Source organism: Cyprinodon variegatus, unplaced genomic scaffold (genome assembly GCF_000732505.1).
Source record: "Cyprinodon variegatus isolate N-32 unplaced genomic scaffold, C_variegatus-1.0 Scaffold149, whole genome shotgun sequence".
NCBI lineage: Eukaryota > Metazoa > Chordata > Actinopteri > Cyprinodontiformes > Cyprinodontidae > Cyprinodon > Cyprinodon variegatus.
Genome location: NW_015150602.1, coordinates 1,271,431 through 1,298,016, shown reverse-complemented (window position 1 = coordinate 1,298,016; position 26,586 = coordinate 1,271,431). Strand labels below are relative to the sequence as shown.

Here is a 26,586-nt window from a genome sequence, read left to right as displayed (position 1 = left end):
TTACTTTTGTGTGTTTTTGTCAGGCAGAAATTTATTTATACCCCCTTAGGGTGTAAGAGGTTAAGAATTTGTCCTACATTGATCCAAGTTTTCCAATCACAAGCCAAACTTCAAAGGAATCATTCTGTAGGTGAAACTTTATGGGCCTGATCTTCAGAAAGTTTCCACATCTTAAAACGAGTGAAAACATATTTGTATATGCAAAGCAGATCTTGGAAAAAAAAAAAGGTTGCAAATGGATTTTCGTTTCCAATTCAGCAGACAGCAGGTGCCTACCTTTATTTGTTGTGCCTTTATCAATATGCAAATCAGATTCTAATGACAAAACTGGGGAAACAATGAGTGGAGGCTATGCAAATGTAAACATTTATCACATGCAAAGCATTTTTTTTTTCCAAAATCGGAAACCCAACAGTTTGTTTGTTTTTCAGTACTTTTAAAAATAATGTGGAAATTTATATCCAAAAATATCTGCAATCATAGAATTATCTGTTATTACGGCAACAGCCAACAAAAATAACTTCCTCATGTTTTATGGTATTTTATATATATATATATATATATATATATATATATATATTACTTTTTTATTTTCATCATTTTATTTTTGCACTTTTGTTGCTAGCATTCCCTAAGATAGACTACCTATTTCTGTATTTAGATTTTCCATCTCCATGGGTAATAATTATGTATATGCTTTATCTTAATTTTGTTGTAAACCTCTGGTATTTTTGAGTGTACTGAATTTATATTAATTTTTCCCCCTTTTTCTGTTAAGTTTTTTGTGTTTTGTTGCTCCTTTTCTTACGTTTTTCAGTTTGATTTTTACAATGATCTGTTCTATTAAACTCAACTGAGGTAAAAATATTATTTTCCATTATGTTCTTAATAACCGCCCACATTAATGCAACATCATGAAAGAAACCCAACAAAATGACTGAAAACACTTAAAAATGTATCATCCTAAATGATTTTCACATGGCAAAATTTAATTAGATGTTAATCATCTTGGAAGCAGTGGCTTATGGGAGTTTAAAATTGCTTCTAAAGTATTTGCATCTTTCTTGTAAGATGATGCTAGCTTTTATTCAATAAATAAAAGTAAACTGTCAGTTTCAGCTGAAGAATACAGTATTCCTTGTGGTTTCTTGTCTAAATAACAGTTAAATGGCAATATCCTTTAAACCACACATTCACTGATGCCTCAAATCTGTTTTACCTTTTGGGACTTAGATTTCTTTTCCATAAAATGCATAACTTTAATACCCAAACATTAGAAAACAATTTCATACAGGAAATTTAAACCAGACCAGATTATCATGAATAATTTTCTGATCCTGGTCACCATATATAATTTTATATAGCTATTCAGTAACCTATATGTGCTATCTCACTTCATCATCTTTAAAATCTCACAAATTTCCATAGCATCCAACACTAATAAGTAATCGAAGCGAAATTGAATAAGAAAGTACAAGGCCAAGGTTGAATTTTTAAAAACTACTGCAAACCTAATTCTTTTCAAACGCCAAACTGAAATAACCTTCTACATGTGTAAAAATGTCTATTGTTTGCAGAACTACTAAGCTGAAACTCTGTGAAACGCTACCAACCCTTAAAAAAAATACTCCTTAAAGATTAGCAGTGCATTGTGTCTCTGTGTGGGAGGAATTGGGCAATAACATATTGATGCATTGACATGCAATGTAAAAAGAGAAGTAAACTGCAGACTTGACTCCTCACATCCAGCTTTTGTTTTAGTCACTGCACTATAAACATAACCTCTATTTGAAGAAGTCTTACAGGGTTCAATATAGGGCTAAATGGAGCTTTTTTTCTTTTGTGGTCTTCATGTATGAAATGATTTCAATTATATTAATAGTAATGATATATTTAAAGAAAAGATGAGTGTATTCCAATCTGTAGATCATAACTACTTAAAAGACTGTGTGACACTGCCGAGGTGGATTTTAAAGGAAAATTCTATTTTCTGTATATAAACCTGTTTTTTTCTGATAGTAAAAAAAAAAATACTGCTTCGGGCGCAAAGGCCCAGTCTACATTTTCACTAATTGTGAGCTGGGAAAACTTGTTCTAGCCCAACTTGGACCCAGTGAGGCAAGGTAAGCAAAAGTTGCCTCTCCTCTCTGGGACACTTATTTTTAGCCTACATGGTCGCTGCTGTTTCTTTCCCCCATAAATATCTAATTCCAGTTTGCAAATTTACATTTCAGAGCAATCTGCAAAGAAATTACATTTAGACAATCATTTTGAATAAGTTGGTTCCCCGATGTACACTGAATATTGGATTAACTAATACAAAATTGGAATTTTCAAAAGTGACGACAATCATTCAGTCTGATAGAAAGGAGTCTTGTTAATCCTGCTCTTTATCCCTAATGCCACAAAGATCGGTTGACTTACTGTAATGCCACTCTATATAATACTTTATTTCTTAATTTGCAGGTACTTCTAAGCATTAGAATGTTCTTTTTTATTATTTTAACTGTAATTATTTCTCCAATGTGGGCAGAAATAGGCATTCAGATCAAGAAAATCATATATCAGTTATTAGTGCTTTCATAATTGTGGAAAATATAAACCAGTCCACTGTCTGACTGTTGGCACCAGGTAAATGTTTATGTGGAAGAAGGTAATAATGCATTTTTTGCCTTCATAGATATTAGCTGGTGAGATGAGAATCTGAGCTTCAGGTATTGCCACCAAAAAAGGAAGATTGTCTTTTTATCAGTTAATAAGACGATGACTGAACCAAATTTACGGCTGGTGGCTCTGAGAAGATTGCCATTCCAAGTAGGCTTCTTCTATCTGTTCCTTGATCTGTCTGGCTGACAACCCCACTGTCACATATGTATTTTTCCTCAAAAATGGATTGGACATTACCTCGAAAAGGAAAATCTGTCTGTGATGATCTGTCATCTTGGTGTGATAGATAATACCTGTAATATTCAAAAAGAACAGAACATAAGGTTGGATTCATTCCCTCATGAGTCATGAAGAGAAGCCATATGGTGATTTTTATGTTTAGTTTTTGTCAACATGCAAGGGTCCTTTTTTTTTTTTTTCCAACCTAATGAGCCCCATTTGTTTTTCACATCATAGCCATATAAAACATTATGTGCCTATAAGGATGATGATTTGAAATAGCCTCTGGTAATGGACAACTCAGAGAGATATAATTGCATATATGTTGTGCAGACTCTGCTTTGAGAGGTAATGGATTCTTCCAGGTGCTGGCCTGTATATGTAGCCACCATATAATAAAAGCTTTTTTCCATCTTGATTATTTATTATAAGCAGAGATGGGTGTTTCTATATACTGATGGCAGTCAACAGCAGCATACATACTTTCAACCTGAAAACGGTAATTAAAATTGGCATTTTGTTGCACCATTTTATTCTAACTCATTGCATTCTCTCTTTGTTTTAAATTAAAGGTAATTTTTGCGGAAATCTAAAGAGCCATATAAGAGCTCATGTTTTTTTTAGTTTGTAAGTACCGCAGCAGGGATGCCTCTGTAGTTCTGCGTTACACCCCGTTTCTCTCCTCTGTGTCCACCTCCCCTTTTCTCACAAGCTATTATGCAACAGCCATTTCTTGCAAGTCTTTGCAGGATCTCAGCTTTGATTGTGTAACAAGAGAGAAACAGCCTCTGAAGACTAACATTGAGCCTCTCAGATTCTTCCGATGTACTACCAGCACAAGCAAAATGAGACCCTTCGGTTTTATGCTAAATTGAATTTGTAGTTACTAAATATATTATGATTGGCTCCTTTGGTCAAGCTTTTTTCTCCAAATTCTTTCTCCACATGTTTTCTTTTAATAAATTCCTTTAACTATTTATATAATTCACTTGAATTTTTTTTTTTATTGCTGAATGTTTTTCTTGAGAACTATAAAAGCTGTAAAGTTGTTCCATTACAATAGGCCTCCATGGGGATAAATATGCTAAAATACACAGACACAACATACAGCATGTCATTCTTTATGCTCCTGTGTAACTAGAGTTGAACCTGTCAGAAATTAGCTGTTCACAATAAATTTAGAGGGCTACAATCAAATGTTTGTATCTAACCTTTTATTGGCTTGTCAATAAAGTTAGAGCTATTTTCATTTTTGACTGGATCAGCTATTATTCAAATTTTAAATGAAATATCAAATATCAGATACAATAGAAAATTAATGCTGAATAACCAGAAAATGTCTACCTGTTGCTGTTGAACTGAAAGAAGGTAAAACATATACATAAAGCTGTGAAGTAGTGCTAAAACAATTAATCATATTAATCGTGATTATATTACTATTGAAATAATCTTCAACTAATATAGTAATGGGTTAATTGTTAATTAAGTGAGAGATTAATTAAGTTAGAGACTACTTTAGCTGACAGAGCAACCCAATTAGAGTAGCTATACCAAAATTGTGGGGGGAAAAAAAAAAAAAAAAAAAAAAACTTTCTCCTGTTAATACGCTCTATCCAGAACTACACAAGTTGAATAGTTTAAGTTTCACCTGGATTGATTCTGTATAACATTTTCTTTGAGGAACCTTACGCTCTCTGTTTATTAACCGATTAATCGAAAAAAATTTCAGCATATTTAATCAATTATCAAAATAATCGTTAGATAAGCCCTAAACTAGATGCTGCACATTGAATAGCAATGGTTAAAGCAATGCTTTATGCAGAGCTGAACTGTCATAGTTCTGTTAGTATTAGAAATGGAACTTTATCTTAAAAACTGTTACATACAATATTGTATACCTTGTTGCACTATACATACTTTACCATTTTTAATGGAAGGAATAGTGCTATAATTAATGCTCATGCACTTTTCACACACACAAGTTGCTATTAATGTCATTAACTCATTTTCCCCCATCAATACTAAAATTACACATGTTAAACTCTGACCTACCTTCCAGTAGCTGTAGTGTGAACATAAAAGATAATGAGCTAGATCTAAAATGCATATGTTGAACCTAGTTGACCTCTTGCTGTGTTTTACTTATAGCTACACCATAATGGGTGGTATCATTATGGGGTATGCTGATGATAAAACAAATAGAGTGTAAAGACCGCAAAGTAAAATCCCTGCTGAGTTTTCCTTCATCCTGTTTAATAAACCAGGTGATTAGTCTCTGACTGAAATGCAAATATTTAAAACTAATCTCTGTACAGGCGTTTTACCATCTGAACCTGAATTGTCCTCCTCTGGATCAGCAATGATCTGCACAAGTATCAAAAGGATCTTTATGAACTCTTCAGGAGCTGTTAACAAAAATGGGGGGACCCTTCTAGGAAACAATAATGTGTCATTGGTTCGCCATTGGTTCACCACACGAATTATTATGAAAGCATAAGATAAGCGTCTTAACAAAAAATGTAGTTGTCCCCCACCAGCAGCTGCAAGCATGTAGCAAAAGCTTCATCACTGCCGTACACAAGACCCTACAGTCTTACAATTTAATCCGGAGTATCTATTATTTTCCTGAAACAGTTTTATAAATCTTTCCTTTTGCCCTTTCTCAGAAGTGAGATGTGTCACATTAGATTAAATGCCCTTATGAATCTGTCAAAGCTTCAGTATGCAGTTGTTATGACATTGATCACTTTTATGTTAATCGTTTTCATGACTTCATTAGGAAAGGCTTATGAAATTGATTTGGAATTATTATTCAGATTTGTCTTTTGTGAGTTTAGATGGTACATCACTTAAAGGTTACCTCTTAAATTAATATACAGTCATTAATTATTTCCACAGTCTGTCCCAAGGACAGTTTTATATAACATTTCATATTGATATATCAAGTCTGCATTGGTTTCTTACATTTTGTGAGAGGAAAATACATTTTGTGAGTTGAAAATACACATTTTGTTTAGTTTAAGATAATTTTGAAAATAAAACAGAAAGGCAACAGTTAGTCAGGATTCCATGCTAATTGTTTATTGTCATAATTTCGTTTTGATCTATGATGACAGTATTGCCAGTTTGTTTGGGTGTTCAAGCTATTTTAAACAGTATTTGCTTTTTCACTGACAGTAGAAATTTTAATATACATTTTTGTGGACTTACACTTCCCATGTCTATCATTTGCATATAAACAGCCTCCGGTGGGATACGGATTCCCTTGTACAGACATTAAAGCTACTGACTGTGAGAACAACAGGAAACTGCTCACTAAGCTTGATCTGATTAAAGCTGTTAATCAAGCAGTACACTGAGACAGGAGTCCCACTGATAGTCCTTTAGGGTCTCCTATTAGACATTGGTCAGTATTCTTTAAGCATTGGCTATGGCCCTTTTTTTTTTACATATTTGGACCAGAAGTATTTGTAATAAGCCTTAGAGTTTACCATATACACGTACAGAATTGTTTTTACCCAGTTAATGTCCAGAACTTTAGTACCCAGTAATATTTTTTTGATCCGCTACAACTAAAAGTTTCCACACCACAACAAAACAGCCTGGAGAAAGCAGACTAATGAGAGCATAGCCAGGTCCCCAACTATCACTAAGCTCCTCTGTTTGAGAAAATATAAAAAAGATTTTTTTATTAAAAATGTATCTTAACAGGAAATGAATCCTTTGATATTATTGATCTCTTAAACAAGGATGGCCAAGCACAATTTGCAAGGTGCACAAAAGCCATTATAATAACAAACTAGATAAGCACTTGGTGAGCACAGATCTCCGCAAAGTAACACATTTTGTTCCATTTTGTATTCTGACTTACACCTATAGGTAAAACTCGCACATGATCTGGATGATTAGCAAATTTTAATGAATTATTCCTTGGTTTTTGGTGCCAATTTCATTAAAATAATATCTTAAGTATATAAATAAGGCAAAATGTGTTTCTGCAGCCTCTGGTGTTTGTTCTGCTCTGACCTTTACTCATTCACTATGCACTCTGCTTTCTTGTTTGATCAGCAGGTGAAGAACTAAGGTATGGCTTACCTTTACTGTGATTTTTGTCTTCGGTGTAATACTTCTGGAGTGGGTCTGCTGCTAAAGCTGTCAATAGTCATTACTGCCACTCTTTGGTTTAAGGGGGAACTGCTTGTTCCGTCAAATAATGTTTAAGAATCCTTTTAAGAATCCTGGCTTCATCAGGGCATGATCCTATGTCTAACTAGAGCGGTTCACAGCCAAGTGTGAAGTGGCCTGGCTGAGGATCAGTGCCTCCAAATCAGAGGCCATGGTCTTGAGCGGGAAAAGGCTTAGAGTGCCCTCTCCGGTTTAGGGAGGAGTATAATTATGTATGGGTCTTGTTCACGAATCAGCGGAAGATGGAGCTGGAGAGTGACAGGCAAATTGGTGCGGTGTGTGCTGTGAAGTGGGCGATGCACGTCTCCATCGTGGAGAGAGCTGAGCCAAATGGCAAAGCTCTCAATTTACCAGTAGATCTACATTCCTACCCTCATCTATGTTCATGGGCTTTTGGGTCATGACTGAAAGAACGAGATCCCAGCTACAAGCAGCTGAAGTGAGTTTTCACCGTAGAGTGTTGGGGCTCTCCCTTAGAGATAGGGTGAGGAGCTCAGTCATCCATGGAAGACTCGGAGAAAAGCCGCTGCTCCTCCATGTCAAGAAGAGCCAGCTGAGGTGGCTCAGGCATCTGGTTAGGATGCCCCCTGGATGCCTCCCTGGTGAGGTGTTCCAGGCATGTCCCACTGGAAGGAGACCCAGACCCAGGGACTATGTTTCTTGGCTGGCTTGGGAACGCCTTGAAATACCCCCAGAGGAGTTGGCCCATATGGCTGAAGAGAGGGGCGTCTGGGCCTCCCTACTGAAGCTAACAACCCCGGATAACGGGAAGAGGATGGATGGATGGATGGATGGATGGATGGATGGATGGATGGATGGATGGATGGATGGATGGATGGATGGATGGATGGATGTTCGTTTGTTTGTTTGGACTGAGGTGCATTTCTGGTAAAAATGTCATTAAAATCCGATCATAACTTTTCCAGTTATCCTTTACACAGACAGACAAACACACAAACGCGATTAAAAACATAACCTCCTTGGCAGAGGTAACAGCCCCGACAGAATGTTTAGAGCATTCAGAACAACAGAAAAGCATAAAACAGCAGACAGCGAGAATGAAACATTTAAATGTTAGTTTTTCTGACAATCGATCATTAACAGAAATATATTTCAAACAGCTGGTGATGGAGGTTATAATCTGTGAATTTAATCATTTTCACATATAGTGCAGATAACGAGTCTAAATTTAACAGTTGAGTGAGAAAGAAAATGATTTAAGAGATTTGACTGCAGCATTTGTGTAACTACAAGACAGTGGGTCCGAGTATTTCAGATGCTGCCGCTATACTAGGATTTGTAGACATAGTTCTGGATCTTTCATGAGTTATGGGTTGGGATGAAAGTACATTGTTGATCTTTGAGGAGAATGTGTCATATGGACTTTAAAGCAGATGAGTTACTACAGCAGAAGTCCAAGCCAGTCGACAAAGCCCCATTAAGGTGGAGTGGAGATGTAGCGACATGAGTTGGTCTGGGATTGGACATAGCCAATGGGAATATTGGTTATGTCCAGGTGGACATTGCAGTGATCCGATGTACCATGTTTGAATATTTCATGCTCTTATTAGTCGTGGGAAAGTATGGGTGATGTTTTAATGTCAAACATTGTTCTTCATTTTACATTGTTCTTCATTTTAAGAACAGAGTGTTATTTAGTAGGGCTGCAGGTTTAAAAAGAGGTGTTACTGACCATATCTGTTCCCTTTTCTCAAGTCTTCTTGAGTGTGATGATTACATGGCATTTCCCATGGCCTCTAGAATTTACAGATCTATATCGGGTTTAACATCTTTGGGGTGTGGTGGTTGAGGAGATTTTAATATAGCTTAAGAATATGCATCATGCAGTTGCATGTTCCTATGTTTGGTTCAGTTCTTTCCTGCGTCACATGTTTAGCTAGATAAATTCACTGCTGCATGGTGACAGTAGGGGAAAAAAGCTGGTGATGAAAGGAGGTTGTGAGGTCCATATAAACAGCATTAGTGGTATTTTGTGTGCTTTTTTTTTCTGTCGGCTGCGTCCTAACCCGTAGGTCAAAAACATAAACAACAACAATAACAACAAAGAAAAAGAAAAATGCTATTTAAAAATAATTTTTTTAAAGGCTGAATCCATCGTCAATAGATTTGTCCACTCACCCAACATTACTGTTCATCACATGGTCCCAGCGCTGATGTTTTTTGGGTTTTTGTATGTATTGATTTTGATTTTAGTCTCTCTATTTTTTAGGGAAAAAAACTTAGCTTACTTGATGTTTACATAAGTTCTGCAATCACAGACAGACAAAAAAAGTCTTGCTCCAGGGCATAGTGGTGCTTTGATAGTTGAAGCAAGTGAGTTAGAGCTCTCATAGTGCAGACAGGCTGTTTTCACTCTTGGACTAGATTTACTGCAGTCATTCCTAAGCACAAAGCCTTACTGCCAAGTGGAAGCAAGTATGATTGCAGTAGACCAAATAACTGAAGGGTTGCTTTTCCTACCTAATAAAGTACATAACTTCTGGATAATCCCCACAGTTATGAACTTACTTTAGCATCTGTTGCCCGTTTATCATATTAACACTTAGACCAAATTACAGAACCTCATAAAACACTTGTCTGGTAATATCTATCTAACTATTCTCAGGGGTATTTTTAGGCAATTTTTAATGAAAGATAATCATTGCAGTGCCTCTTGAGTTGGAGTCTCTTACCTGTTTACAGTAACAAATGTTGACTTTGACCTCTCTTTGACTGTATGATGTAAAAAATTTGACTTTATCATCAGGCAAATTACTGCACAATAGGAAAAAAAAGGTTACTAAATGCAATGATCCTGTCAAAGACTGCTTAACTTTGCACACACTTACTTCTTTCCTTATAAATCCTAATTAATGTGGCAGTAAGGAACGGATGACTGAGGGAAATGTACCAAAATTATGTCTTTCATTTTAGAAATGACACTGCTGTGAAAGGAAGTGTTAAGATTTCGATGGGCTCTTCTAACAGCTTTAACGCTTTGGATCATTTATGTCAGCCTTCCACCTTGATAAAAAAGTTTATTTGACCCAAATGCTTTCCTTTGAAAGCCACATTGTCAGCACTGAACAGAAAGTAGACATATACGGTAAAAGTTAGATATAATGAGATGGTTTCATCTTAATCTCACTCTTCTGTAAAGTTTTATTAGTGATATACTCATCAACACATTTTTAGTCATTCAATCTTAAGTGTTTGTAGAGTCTCAAATAGGAACACTTGCATTTTCTGTCACACAGACCTGTATTTTACATTCTAGAAATGCACTCCATTGATAAATCAATTCATGTAAAATGACTGAAACTTCAGTAGCTCTTTGGAAGTTTTAGGCTTTTGAAGTGTCAAAATAGCTTCCCTCTGGTAACAACTGTTTCTGCAATGCCGCTGTGGGAGAGTAAGGGCCTCAGGCAAAATGCACTGAAGCATATGTGTGAAACAGCCAATAATTATAATCTCTACATCACCCAATGGTCTCTTGCATTTATAGCCTTTTCATGTATATTTATGTGGACATGCACTTTGAGGATGTCCCATCTGCTTCCTCAATTGCAGGATGTGGAGACTATTCCAGTTTTGATCAGGGAAGATGAGACCTGCACAATTTTGTGATTTCAATTGCCACTGTTTATTATTTAATTCCAAAATTGAGCTGCTTAAAGTTGCTGCACATTAGTGTAGCTTGTTAGTTTCTTTTTACAAGAACTTTAATTTCTCCATTTGTGGAGTTTCTTTTTTCTCATGTGTTTTGCTTCTGGTCTTCAATGCAGAGAAAACAGTGTAATTTATACAATTTTTTTTTTTACTTTTTGGATACTTGTTATAATTCATAACTAAAGTAACCATATAAAGTTGACTTTTTGCACCTGGGAGCAGCTAATTAACACCTCTAAAGCTGAAATAATACCTCAACTACTTCTGCAAGTACCATCTGAGTTGAAAAGGAGGTGCCAGAAATGTAGAGTGGGAGCAAGGAGACGAGAGATGAACAAGAAATTTAAGAGATCTTTCCCATCAAACATCATGGGCAATGTGAGATCTTTAGGAAAAGTTAGAAGAACTCGAAGCCCTAGCAAGGACGTAGCCCGAATATTGACAATGCAGCATTATGTGTTTTGCTGAGATGTGGCTGCAGCATAATATCTCGGACTCCAGCGTCTCTCTACCAAACCTACGATTAGATAGAGACTGGATAATTCAAAAGAGATGGGTTGACAGTGCTTTTGAACAACAGATGGTGTCATCAAGGATATCTTACTGTGAAGATTTGTCACTGCAGGCAAGAAATTGAACTGTTGGCAGTTAGTTTTCAGCCATATTATTTGCCTAAACAGTTTACCAGTGTTCTGTTACTAACCATTTGCATTACACCATCTGCTGTTGCCGACACTGCATGTGACATAATCAGCTCTGTTGCTAAGCTCCAGTTAAAAACAGCCAAAATGCATTTGTGGCAATAACTGGTGATTTTAATGATGCCTCACCCTCTGTTACACTGCCAACATTCCATGCAAATGTCAAAGACTCATATATATCTAAACTACCTCCTCTTGGAAAATCAGATCACTAACTGGATTTTCTCTGTTCAGAGTATAAGCCACTTTTGTAATAGACAGCATGCATTAAAAATAACTCTAAGAAGATGGTTACAGAGGGTTTAAAAGGCCCTGTAAGGTTGTTTTGAGGCTACAGACTGGGTTACACTGTGTCAGCTACATGGAGAGGACATCAATCTGATGACCGAGTCTGTGAGTGACTACATAAACTTCTGTATTGATAGCACAATTCCTGCTAGAACAGTGTAATGCTTCCCAAATAATAAACAATGGATCACAAGTAATCGAAGCAATTGCTCAACAAGAAAAAGCAATCCTTTAAAAGAAGGGAGAAAGGGAATTAATGAGGAGTATACAAAAGCACCTTAAGGTCAAGATAACAGAAAGCAAGGAAGTATACAGGAAGGGACTGGAAAGCAAACATCAGCAGAACGATATCAGAGATGTTTGGTCAGGGATGGAGAAGATCACAGGCTGCATACACTGAATACATTCTTCAGCAGGTTCAGTTCAGGAACAAGCTCAGTATCCTTCTCTCTTGCCGACAGTCAAATGGACATCCTGCCCTCCTCTGCCATTGACTCTCCTGCTTCTATGAACTTCTATGAACCTGACATCCCATATCATGAAGGTCCTAGAGTGACTTCTGTTTTTGTATCTCATCTACTTTACTTTGAAAAGTAGATGATTATAGATTTCAGAAAAAACAGGAACGAGCTCAATCCTGTTTACATCATGGGAGAGGAAGCTGAAATGTTGGAAGAGTATAAATACATTGGTGTTCACCTGGACAACAAACTTGACTGGAGACCCAACTGTAAAGCCGTCTACAAGAAAGGACAGTAGACTGTAGTTCGTAAGGAACTACATGTAGCGTATTTTTGGCATTTGCAAAAATATGCTACATATCTTGTATAAGTCTGTTATGGAGAGTGTGATCTCTTCTTCTATCATCTGATGGAGTAACGGCATCAGAGCAAATGACTTAAAATAAGCTCAAAAAGCCAATTAAGAAGGTTGGCTCTGTTTTAGGAATTCTAGAACCTTTAGAGATTATTTCACAAAGTAGAATTCTTTGTAAATTGAAGAAGATTATGGACAACAGTGAGCATCCTCTTCAGAACTTTTTTCAAACAACAAAGTGTCTTCAGTTAGAGGCTTCTCCAGATCTGGTGCAAGACAGGCCAGTACAAAACATCCTTCCTGCCTAGGAGCTATCAACATCTAACAAAAAAAAAAAAAAAAATCCTATAATTTACTGTAACATTTAATTTTAATTGGGTATTAACAAAGTGTTTTTGAATTGAATACATTGAATTGAAATACATTTTTTAATGTGAGGAACATCTCAATGAAAGAAGAGTGGTTGGATGTAAAATGTTGCAAGCTTTTAGCTGCAATTTATTTAAACTTTGCTTCCGAATAACATATTTGATCTTTTGAAACAATTTAAAACGTTGTAATAACAGAACTTTTTAGATTTTATCCTGCTCCAAACACAGCTTAATTGCATAGGTTACTGACTGGATGCAACTACATGTAGAGGATTTAAAGAAAGCTTGAGATTCAAGCATGTTGGACCTGGAACACATTTCATGGTTGCAGGACATCACCCGGGTAGAAAAACATAGGTGTTTCATTCTGTTTGGGAGGTTTTACAAATTTGGAGTTTACTTTTGGGAGAAAAACGAGACATTTTAAGTCCAATGGAAGTTTCCAGTCAAAAGTATTCTCTCATTTAGGTTAATTATTCAATTGTTTACCCATAATTGTCTTTATGTTTTGATTTGTCCTAAACTTTGTAGACTTTTGTATTACAATCCCTGCTGACAGCCCAGAGTATATGTATAGGCAGTGCTGGAGGCCAAATAAAATATTTGAATGGCTATGTTCTATTGACTTAGTTAAATTACCTTAAGGTGGCTTTTGTATCAAACCATCAAGTGAATGAGTGTGCATGCATGTACTTTTACATAATTAATACATTATCTTTCTGCATGTTCTGAACTCTGTGGAAAATAGGAACATTTTATTATACTCTTAAGTTAATGACGTCTCAGTGCTGTTTGCTTTCAGACATTTCAGAGAAATGTCAGAAAGCTAGTTCCAACATGAGTGCAAATTATCAATGGACCATCACAAATATGCATTAAAAAAACATTTTCTAAGCTGATACATGAGTTAAGATATTTGGTTACAGATGCTATCACACATGAAAGGGAAGATATCCTGGAGAAAAGGTGTAAAAGATGATGAAAGGCCCTTTTAGGGAGTCCTCAGAACTCACCTGAAAGCTGTAAAAAATGCATGCTGTGATTATTTGAAAGTAAAGGTTAATGGTCCCAGAGAGAGAATATTATTTACTGAACTGGTGGGGTGTAGGCTTAGATTTTTATTATTTATTTATTTATTTATTTATTTATTTATTTATTTATTCCTTATATATTTTTTTCTTGTTTCCTGGCTGAGCTTAAGGTCAAGGTAATATTAATATTCAGTGTGTTTGTGTTAAAGACATTCACCTTTTTTAAGAATTTTGATATTTAACTAAAGGTCATCTTGTGGAATCTTCAATATTTTCCATTGTTGTTAGTGGGCTTATATCTGTTTCTTTTAATTTTTTTTAAATATCAATGTCTGCTTCTATTAACTTATATCAACAGCTCATACAAGCAAAAGATATATATGAACCTTAGAGAAGGTAAAATTGGAGACAAAAGGGTCAGTATGAACATGTATCTATATGTAAGCCATTTTTCTTTTTCTTAAAGGGGAAGCAAGTTGTGTTGTGATAAAGAGCAATTACTCCTATTTTGTTTTAAAATATTTATTGTTTAAAATTGGGACTCTTGTGACATTTGTACCACATTTTTATCATTTAACTGGAGGAAGAGAAATCAATATCAGCCTAAAGAATTGGCCGATGGGCTGCACCTATCAGGAAATGGGTAGGCAGACAGGAAAATAATCGGTATTGGCATCAGCCTTAATAAAACTGTATCTGTCAATCTCTTGTTCTCTACCCAACCATCTTCCCTCAGTGGATGGATATTACCTGAACCTCTGAACTTCAACCTGTAAACTGTTAAAATCTTAATTATCAATATCTGGAACCAAGGACTGTATGTGTACTCAATAAGAAGCAAGCATTCCAGTACCCCATGTTAGCTGAGCTCCTTCGTTACTGTATCCAATTTATTTCAGAACCATTAATAAGATGACAGAGGGGCTGTCACTCTCTCTCCTTCTCATCAGAATGGATTTTTATAATCAAAGCAATCAATCAGTGCTGGTAATTAAGCTCTGTTCTGTATGTCAAAAGAATTCTTAACCTCTTCTTTTTTTCACTGTGCCATGACAGAACGCCTGTAGTAAATTGGCAGAGCATCACATTATGATTAGGACATGCTAAATCTGTGGCACCTCAGAGCAAAATAATAAGTTTCCTGAGCACCATATCAGATTTAGACAGATTAAGATTTGACATTAATGAAGTAGCTTTTAATCAAAGGCCGTCTGTGCCTTGAAGAAGTCGAAACACCATAGGGCAAAACAGAAAATGAACAAAATCAATCTAGAGTGCAACATAAACCAGAGCCTGTTTCAATTCACATTCATTTACTCCTTTGTTTTGATCGGTTAAAATATTGAGTGATCTTTGCTGTTAATTTTCCCTGTTTAACTTTTACAGCGTATGCAAATGTAAATCCACCTTAATACCAGGCTCACTGATTTAGAGTCTGTGTGCAGCATTCAAGAATAGGTTATGGTTTCACAATTTGACTTTTTGTGGCCAATTTCCCGTCTACCAGTTTAAAAGAGCTGTCAGTTTGATTGAGGTCTGTTCCCTTTTTCTATATATAAAGGCCAACAGACACCAGTGTTGTGTCAGATGAGCATACCCTGTCAGACCAGCATACCCATAGTCAAAACCCATTTATCCCTTTAGTTTGTATGAAAAATAAACTTCAAACTACCTCAACGGGCATGTATCCCTTTATTCATGTACAAAAAAAACAATTTAATTACTTACTTTTTGGTGTTTTTTTTTTTGTTTGTTTTTTAAGCGTATGGCAATCTGACCTTAAATTGTTTTTCTTGTACATCACTAAATGGATACACGCTTGTTGAGGTAGATTAAAGTGTATTTTTTGTAAAAAAAAAAAACAAGCAAAATATTTAAAAAAAAAACAAACAAACAAAAAACTAAAGAGATAAACGCAAATCTAAATTCTTGGGCATGTCGCTGCACTTAAAAAAAAAAAAAGAAATTGTCCAGAGAGCTGTTCTAAACTAAATTTCTTTTTGTTTTACACTTGTGTAAACAAAATGACAAATAAATCTAAGTCTAAATCACGTGTATTGACTATGGTTATGCTGGTCTGACAGAACACAGGGCAGTCTCAGACACACATCCAAAATATATTTACCCTGTTTTCACTTATGCATTGGTTCTTCAGCTGGTTGGTGGCCAGATGCCTCAAGGCTTTGTGCCAGCCATTCTTTTTTAATTTGTGTCAACAACTCTGACTATAATTATCCATCACACATGTGGATTTCTGTCTTAGTAACCTTTGGCTTGGACGGACCAATTTGTTAGGTTGTTTTAACCCATGTTTAGTATGTACCATAGGGTAGCAGAATGTTTTTTGGGATTTTTTTTGCGTTTTTATGGCACTAGTGGCTCATTTTTTTGACAGTAGACTGACAGTATAGGGGGTATGAGAAAGGGGGAGAGACATGCTGCAAAGTACCACAGGTCGGATTCCAACCCTGGCCGGTCACGTCGAGGACTAAAGGGCAGATTATATTTCTGCAACCGCACACATAAAATTTTGCTTGGGTCTGGTCATAAATCAGTTTTGCTGGTATGCTTCTGCCTCGTCGGTCTGAAATTTCTAGGGACGCACAGCAGTTTCCCTCCAAAGCGCAAGGGGGCGCCTATTTGACAACTTATAAATACTTCCTCCGGCAACGTCGGAGGGAGTATTTATTTATATTATGGCGCATGTGCAAGATGTCACGGAGATGGATCTAGAGTTGCTAGAAGTTGAAAAGGAACAGGTTCTGTTTATGGAGTTGGCAAAAGGACCGATTAACCTTTCATTATAGTTGTCCATTGTAGTTGTTCCTCAGTTTTTAAAAATGGCGCACCCAAGCACCAAATCGAGGCTGACCACACAGACAGCCGGAAAGGCATACCAAGGACCAATGAAAGCTTCTTTTTGTCTCATAAATTGGTCTTAAGGCCTCTGTACATGGGTTTGCGGCACTGTCTGCGGTCACCTACAGTTTTGGAGAGGTGCACCAGAGTGTCTGCACACACGCAGCCAACCTTGTTTCTGCGTATTAACCAGTATTTAGGTACATCAGTCATTAATCGCTCTTGCCTTTTATTCTATATGTATGTACATGCATGTACAACTATTAGCAAAATAATGTTAATAATGCTGTTGCTTGAAAATAATATGTTGATATACTGGAGACTCAGAATGGAAATATCAGTTCAGGAGAAGGTAGAAATTAATGCTCCTAACCATCCACCCTGAGCTCCTTATCAGGGGCAGATACTGACGACCGACAAGATAATCTTTGCACCAGAGTATGTTTTTTTTCAGAAGTCAACCAGTCCGCACAAGAGTTTGGCTGGAGCCCAAACAAGACCAACTAATCAGAGCGCACTAGTTTGGTGCACATTTGGGTCCGATTATGCTTTCACACTGACCCAAACGGAATCAAATTTAGGTTGATATAAATTTCGATCAACCTAAAGCCACAGGTGTTAAAACACCCTAAAAGCTCCCAAATGGTTTCAATTATATCAAACAGACATCTTTTCCTAATAATAATTAGTTTTAGCAACCCGATAAAGCATCTTTTATAAAGTAAACTTAACATAGCAAAACATTGTGGATTAAATAGCACATAACAATCAAAGGAGTCTTAAGGGTATCATGATACTTGATGAGAGAGATTGCTTAAATTTCTTGTTCCTTTCTACTCTCCTTGTTTCTGCTCTTCATCCCTGGCTCCCCCCTTTCAACTCTGCTGGTACTTGCAGAAGTGGTTGATGTATTATTTTAGCTTTAGAGATGTTAATTGGCTGCTCCCGCATGTAAATTGACTTTAAATTTGTGCTTAAAGATTTTTAGGAAAATCAAAAATTAAATATATCTGTTTTCCTTTTTTTTTTCCTGTGAGGATACTTATGAGAATTTAACTTGTGTGTATTCACATTAAGTGGGTGTAGCATTAGCAACATTAGCAGTTATCCATGGTTGGTTTACTGTCATTCCGCATTGTCCTGCAAAATGGGTTTAAAGCTACATAAGCAGCAATACTTACTGACTCCTTGCAGTTGAGCCTGTGAGTTTTGGAGTCGTTCCTTTTGTTGTAATAGAGCTGGGAGTGGTGATAATAATAATAATAATATAATAAGGTGGTCTAATGTTAGCACCCTTCGGATAATGATGTCACTACAGGAGTAGGATCAAAATTGTGCCATGTGCAAAGCTTCAGATTTGCACCACAGGCCTACATGAAAAAACAAAACAAAAAAACATCCACTTTCACACTCAGGCAGGTTTTAATTGAATCCCAATACAGACAAACACATTTCTACATTAAAATAGTAAGATTTCATAGGGCGATTAAAAAAAAAAAACTATAAAACACTATATTGTTGCCTGTGCTGAACATCATTATCAGCCTGGTAATTTAACTATGAAAATGTAACTATGAACTCAACAGAAATAAGGTTAATACCTCCTATAAGCAGCTTTTAGTCAAACCAAAGGAAATATCTGTAACTTTAGCTACAGACAAATACCAAATGTTAGGTGATTCATTTAAGGACAGCATGTTGTGTATGAATTGTTTAGATTACATTGTCTATTGTTGATTATGAAAAACAAAGAAATATGCATATTTAGAAAATATAATGTATTCGCTTAAAGTGGGTGTTTTCTTGAAGGAATGGCTCCCCTTTTTCCTGATAAGAAAGCATATCTGATCTCTTTCTAACTGGTGTTTACTCTGCCTTTTCTTGCAGCTTCTGTCAGCAGCATGGGACAGCATCTAGGAAAGAGGGAGCCTCACACAGACACCATGGTAAGAAATCCACTTGTAAATATTCACACCTACTCCAGCCAGTATCTTTTATAGAGTGAAAATAAAATACTGAAAAATATACTCTGCAGTTGTTGTGTAAGCAAGGTCCCGTTAATAATTTGAGTGTGAGAATAAGCATGTGAAGGCTCATTTGAACCCTTATCAGTGTGAGTTCTGGCTTTTATCTGCAGGACTTTGAACCAAGGTGCTGCCATGCTGTCAGTCTCCGTTGCTCCTGCTGTTTTGTTACTGTTACCAGGCTTTCAGTGGGACTTTTCTCCATGTCAGACTGTGACAGGAATCCGCATTAAGAAAGCACCGGTTTCTATTTAGGTAGTGTTTCTCTGCAGAGCCAATGTGACGTTCTTACCAAGGATGCAAGGTCCTTCCTAAACCACCCATATGTTCCTCTGTACGTCTCTCAACCCCAGGGTTCGAAACACAAAACCAGGTTTTGTGATAATCACACTGCCAGAGGCAGCACTTTACTCTCCTCTTACGAATGTATTAAGAGGCGGTAAACCATGAATAATACGTTGACTCATTCTTCATTTCTAGGGTTTTCGTGTTTTCAGAGAGGACAGAGGGGATGACGTCAAACTCCCCCGCCATATTTAACAGCTTTAGGTTTAAAATTTCCAGATTGTGGCACAATACTAGAGTGAAAAGTAAAAAGTATTAATCCCCTTGTGCTATTTAAGGCTTTTTCACATAAAAACCATAAACTTCAATAGATTTTATTGGGATTTTTCAGACAGACAAACAAAATAGTCTTTAACTGTAAAATTAAACTTGCCAACACAGCCTACATTTAGGGTTTCCAAAACCAATAGATTTTTTTTTCTAACAACATTTTTCTCTTTATAAACATCTGATGAATATCATGAAGATGTATTTAGATAGCCCCACCATGACAGGATGGGCTACTAAGGGAGAGACAAGGGTACCTGGGCTTTACTTTAAGTAGAAAATCAAGTTGTCTAAGTCTACTTGATTTTCAAATAGTTACCTGCATGGTGTGCAGCTTTCATCCAGATGCTTTAAGCCAGTTTTTTTGAAGACCTCCATTGAGTCCAAGACATTTATATTCCATACATCAATAGAAAAGTGAAAGTATGTCCAGGCTTTATCTATTCATCTAGCCTTCCCCTAGTGCTGGGGTCGGCAACCCAAACTGTTCAAAGAGCCATATTGGACCAAAAAAACACAAATCTGTCTTGAGAGGCAAAAAAGTAAAAGTCTTATATAAGCCTCGTATGGCAGCACAGGCTCTAAGAGTTTTAGCCCACTATTAAAAAAGGTCTACATGGGTTTTAATATATAATAAGCATTCATGATTAAGTGTTTATCCTGGAGCAAATGTCACATCATGTGACTACTCTGCTGTACAATATTTGGAGCTTTTAAGTTTAAATTCCATTACACTATCAATATGTTAGGTTTTGTTGCATTGATGAAATTATAGAAACACAATAAAGGAATCTGATTTTTTATTGTTAGTTTTTATTTGGAGGATTTTGAAGGAAAAATGAAAGTTCAGACACTTGCATAAGAGCGCTATCTGTTCGATCTGTGAATGGTTTTCCATGCTTGCACCAAAACTAGCAGCAACATAAATCTATCTTTGCACTCCTGTAATTTATCCAGAAGTTCTGCAATCACACTTTTTCTCTCACTCCCATCTTTGTGGTCAGCTGCATATTCAGCATGCCTTACCTGGGAATGCCTTTCCAAATGACTATTATTGGACAACTTCTCATTACAAAGCAAACATGCAGGCAAACCCTCCACATCTGTAATGAAAGCAAATAATTGGGTCCATTCTTCTTTGAATCCTCTGCTCTCATCAGCTATCTTCCTTTTTTTTCTCCTTTGGGATCCATGGCCCAAGACACACCCGCCGGTTTGTTTACAACAGCCACCTGCCTGGCATCACGCCACGCTGAAACGTGTGATTAGTTAAACTATTACTCGTTTATTGTTTATGATTATTATCCCTAAACACCAGAATTATCGTTGACAGAATTTAATATTTTACATGTATTTATTTTACACATTTTTACAGCACTAGAAATAATGAATGTTTATTTGACCTAATGCACACCATATTAAAACAAAGAATCAAACAAAAAAAATCCATCTTTTTCCATTTTCATACATTTTTGAAAAAGCTCCAGGGAGTTGCCGGGTTGCCGACCCCTGCCCTAAAGGAACATCTGAGGGGTACTGTAAACCCTCTTGGATGTGTCTAATGCACAGGCTATAGTTGTAATCCTATCTTCTGTAAATGTAGGAAAAATTGTGTCAGTGCAAAAAAGCTCAATTAGACTGCAAAGCCCCGTTAGTGTGAGATTGAGTTTTGAATAGACACACGTGATTCAGAGTGGGGTCACCCGCTTAATTATTTTGCTTAATTTTATCACTTAAAAGGAAAAAAACTAACAAATTTGCCCCCTTAGTTTATGAAAGTTTCAAATTTACATAAAACTTAACTTACTGATGTGATTAAAGGCTGTTGTCAATTCAAGTTCTAAGAAAATATACAATCTGTATTCAATTGTATATAGTTATTTTACTCTTATGATCAAAATATTAACTTAAAAACTCAGATTTCCAAATCCGTATTCTTTTTTTTTAAGTAAATGGTAAAAAAAAAACATAAATCTGACCTAATTAAGCCCTGCCTACGTCTGCTCTAAGCCCTACTCTTGTCAGAATAATGGTAGACAAACCAGTTAGATTTAATTTTAGAAAATGTTTTTGCTGATTTTAAACTAGATTCAGCCGTGGCCATTTTGATAAATGGCTTTGATGGGTCTTGTGTTCAGAGTCACGCCACATACCCTTTTTTGGAATGCCTTTCTGCCAGATTTTATCCTTATATAACAAAATACCCAATTCTTGTGAATTTTTAGCAAAGCTTCCCTCTAAGAAGGAAGCTAAGGGTTGTTATCGGAAACTTAAAAAGGTCTGAATATTTTGCAATGCTCTGTGTATCTGCCTGCATTAAGATGCAGGGGGAAAATTCGAGAAAACGTCCCTGACACACTTTGATGATTCAGCTTCTTCAAGTGCTGTCGCATTGAACCGCTGCAAACTTTTCTAGGAAAACATTGGACTTAATGAAGTTTGAGCAATCAAAAGATTCAGCATCCAACTTGTAATTGAAACTGGTTGTCATAGGAACGCCTGAAATACAATGCATCTCCTTGCCATGTTCAGGCGGGTCACTTTGATAAATATTAGATATACCCGCTCTAGTAGAAGAATATTAATTGGACAAAGTAAATAAATTATTCCTTGATGCTGTCTGACATCAAGGCTTCGTTACAGGCCAGTAAGTTGAAAAATGTTAGTGGTGCTGTTTGTTTTTTGCTTTTTTTTTTGTTAGTTTTTTTTATCTTGCGTTATACAGTACATGCATTGTATGTCCAAATGTGATATATTCACCTGATTTTACAGGATCCTGTCTGTAGAGGAAATGCAGCTGATGAATAGCTAATACTCTATTATTTTAGCATGACAGAGTATGTCCACCACGCTCCCCTCCTCTCAGCGGCATGACGCAGTGGTATGTGGCGTCTAAACTTGCTTTAAGTCTTTTTGCTTTTTTTCTGAAAATTAAGACTGGCGATTCAGCAAATAACTGTACATGTGGGTGAAGTCTGGGATGTCTTACAGCTGGCAATCTAAAATCTGTGTAAAACAAGTTATCAGGAAAATTATACAGGTTCTACACTCCAACAAGATAACTTTTTGCCAAGTAGTGCTGTTTTAACTCCACATCTAAATGTTCAACATATTTAAACAATGTTGATGGGCAGATTTGGTATTATTACAGCACACACAGGTGTTGTTTATGCCTTCCATGGTAGTGTAAACAGACAGAGGTCACATTACTGCACATCCTCTATATTATATTCCCATAACTAACATGCATTTATGTGCATGAACCAAGGGTGGAGTCAATCAATGTAAGGATACAAAACCATTTTGACTGCTTAAAACAAAAAAAATGTTTGAGAGAACATGAGTGTTACATATTATGAGGTATGTCTCTAGGCTAATAGTAGTAAGGCTGTCTTTTTGAAAAACATGTAACACAGATCAAACATAAGGAAGTGAATGATGAGTTCATGGTTTAAGGCAGGAAATATAGCTGTGACGAAAACAAGAGCTGCCAAACCAAAATAAACATGACCCAGCAGGGGGACATATGTGTAGCAGCTGCACATCTGCTTTGTCAGAACTCATTAATTTATCTTTGAAAGAGGAACAATCAGAGTGTAAGTAGTTGTTTTCACATGGCACATGTTGCTATTCTGTTAGTTATTGTGATTGGCTAAAACCAAACTTTGGTAGGCAGGCGCTAAGTGTTACTTTCGCCCAATCAGCTCAGAATGTTTTGGTGAATGTCCCTCCTTCACCTGAACAGATTTGATTAGAGCAGTCATTGATTAATAACGCATAGAACACCTGAGTGTTATCTGTCTCTCTAGGTTACCAATGCATGACAGGATTCTAAACACATTGAGTCCGAATTGCTGCATGGCACATTTTTCACAGAATGACTTAGAAAATCATCTCTATAGGCTCTGAAAATGCTCTGATCAGAGCATGTGAACGGAGCGTGGAGCGAGCGGTGGGGCGGAGCGGAAGAAATATGGTGGAGCACAGAGCAGTTTTCAATTCAAAGTCCGGAGCGATGATTTCGCTCCGCTCCAGTTTGCTCCGAACGACATCAATTAAAAATCTTGGATAAAAAAAAAATTGTAAAATAACATTTATTTGATTTAATTGTAACATTTTTCGACAACTAATAATTAAATAGGAAACACAGGGAAACATGAATGAGGCGAGGTGTTACGTTCACAGCTGGGAATCGGCGCGCTAATTAAACAGCCAGTTAAATAAAACAATACATATGTATCAGTCACATCATTAAATCAAACACTGTATGTTCCAGGGCCCTGGCATAATTACATGAAGGAAGAGCGTCAGAAAATGCCCTTCTCTTCGCCGGAGCGGCAGGAAAATTAAGTTGAGTGCAGAGCGGATTTTGAGTGGAGCGTCCTGGTGCAACTTTGAGCTGTGGAGCGATTGAGCAAACATCCTCCTTAGTGGGGAGCGGGAATTGCACGCCGCTCCACTCCGTTCAAAAGCTCTGGCTCTGATAAATATTATCTATGTTGTTCATAAAAGCTGCATGACTTATGTGAAATATTAACATATATACAACATTTTCAGCAGCCTTACCTTGATGCTGATCAAACTGTGTTTGACACAGTCTCGGATGGTATGGTGAAGGCGGCGCATTACCTTATGATACTCACTCTTTCTACTCCTTGGAAACACATACAAATACATCAATCCTCTTCAATGAGTTTTCTAACTTTCTTTTAAGTTATTGTCTTTGTTGATTTTTCAGATAATAAAGCCAAATCAAGGCTTTTGATTGAGGCTTGTAATCGGGGACTTCTGTTAAATCTGTATTAACTGAACACGGCATGTTTAAAATCTACATTACACTTTATAATATATACATATATATCCACTTTATGGGGAGTGAGGGTTACACAATGCTGCACAATGTCAGCCCACTGCTCCCCAAGGGGATGGGTTGAATGCAGAGAGTTCATTTCATTCATTTCTACATAATTTAATGACAATAAAAGTTTTTCTAATTCTTTTCTTCTATAATTTCTAAATTAGACTCCAGACTTTTTAAGATAGTCATGAAGTTATCAGCCTCACAATCGACTGAGGTTGCACTTGACTTAAAGTATCTCTTTGTGCTGGAGTAATATCAAAAAAAGTTAATGGTCTTCCTGGAGTTTTTTTCAAAATAACATCATATGTGATGGGTTTGATCAACAATTCTGGGGCTAAAATCTGGTTTGAACAGGTTGCATGACTTAAGCCTACACAATGAGCCAGTAAGGGCTGCAACACAAAAAGAAAAGCAGTATTTTTCAGGTAAAGAAGCGTTTGCAGTTGCTGTTGAAATCGCGGTAGACCTCAGAAACCTGCAGACTAGCAGGGTGGTTTGGTGTTTGGCTCGCTGCCTGGCTGGCACATCGATCATGCAGGGAAGAGGAGAGCCTAAACCAGCAGGGAGCCTGATGGCTCAGCTCACATATGATTTGTTTCTTTCGCCTGCCAAACACACTCCAGAGGGAGAAGAGCAGATCCAATAGAAGTGGATTAATATGTCAAGTGTGGAACTGGTTGGAACAGTGTTAGGTCAGCATGCTGCAGCATAGGATCCCTTTTCCTTTTGCTTCCTTCTGTTATGATTTCTTTTCATTTGTATATTTTCCAGTTTTATTGTTAATTTTGCCCTTAGAGTAATTTTAAAGGTCTTCGTTGAGAGCCAGTTGTCATGGTGACATGCAAACAGGAACAAAGCGTGACAGGGCAAGACAGGTTTTGGTTAGATGTTGTTGTCAAAGTCATGTTCCCTCTTTACATTTCCCACCGCTTCAGAAAAGGTGATCTCCACCTCCATTTTTCTCGTGCTGCACCTCAGCTGTCAAACCTTTCCTTTCAGCTGTCTGGAAAGGTGAAGGCCCTGTTATTTGACAGCCATGAATCCCTTATGGCGTTGCAAGATAATAACAATGAGCCTAAACTTCAATGCTTTTATTTCCCCCCTTCACAGCATTTCATATAACCGTTAATTAATAGTTGATAAAATGGTTATTCAAAGGAATAGGTTGAATTTAACACATTCTCTTCAAAATCTATGGCATCCCAGAGCATTATTACAGTAATGCACTCATTCTTTTGAAACTAACACAGATCAAATGTGCTGCAAAGATCCTGTAGAATCCTACAGGTTTCAAAAACAGTTCCTGTATCTAAGTATTAACTCTCTTTTAACATCTTATTACCCAGCATTTGCATACATTTGCTACCCAAATCGCTAGATTTAAGCACCCCATATCTTTCTCTAAATGAAAGTTGGGCTTTCATGATCAGCTCTGTATTTTCATAAGGCTGCTTCAAGAACAGCAGGTGGGATGATAGCTGATATGAAATAAAATTCAGGCTGTCAGTAGTATTTTCTCGTCAGCTTGTGTGTGGCAGCTTCCATCCAGTGAATAAGGCTCCGAAGGCCACTCTGTGTTCTGCCCATCGCATAAATTTTAATGACGGGCTGTTTGATGCTTCATGCCAGTAATTAAGGCTGCTCCGGAGTATTCATTAAAGAATGGTGGGCATGTTTTACTCACTAGTAGCACTCAGTGATCATGAATTAATATGCACCCTCCAGCACTTTGGAAAAAATTGGTCATCCAAACCTTTACAGAATAATACAGGTTATTAATCGAGATGAGAATATATAGCGGACTACATCTGCAGACTTAACCTGATAGTAACAAACACAAGAACTAACATTTATCTTTGTTTAAGTTCAAAATAGGCCGCTCTAGAGCCACATTTTGATCTATACATATTATTGGAAAGTCCTCTGAGAAATAGGCATGTCCAGGGAGTGGCTGAATGTACAGAGGGTGTGAGGGCTGCTCATAGTCTCAACTGTGATTGAGAGCAACACACTGGCACACAGCGACACAAACATGGCAAGTAAAACAATCCCTGGTTGATACTTTTGCGTCAGAGTGGTTGGATCTCTCTCTCTCTGCTGTCTTCACTAAGATTAATGAAATTAGGGGAAAGAGTAGTAGAATCCCTGGAAGAGATCAGCTTTTTATTGGCTTACAAATGCAGTGGCTGCTCCCTCCTCCCACATACGGCATTCCTCATAGGGACCAACAATAAATCACTGAACCAAAACTTCTTGATAAACAAAAATAAATAACTTTCCTGG

At 36.8% G+C, this 26,586-nt stretch overlaps 1 protein-coding gene across 1 annotated transcript in view; it reads left to right on the top strand.

Moving 5' to 3' along the window:
- The window catches only part of LOC107086345 (myelin basic protein-like), an 85,732-nt gene that overhangs the window by 18,948 nt on the left and 40,198 nt on the right, over positions 1-26,586 (top strand). Inside the window, exon 2 of the mRNA XM_015377216.1 lies at positions 18,694-18,752. Within this exon, the coding sequence (XP_015232702.1) occupies positions 18,708-18,752 (45 nt within the window). The 5' untranslated portion in view covers positions 18,694-18,707. The remainder of the gene's footprint in view (positions 1-18,693; positions 18,753-26,586) is intronic.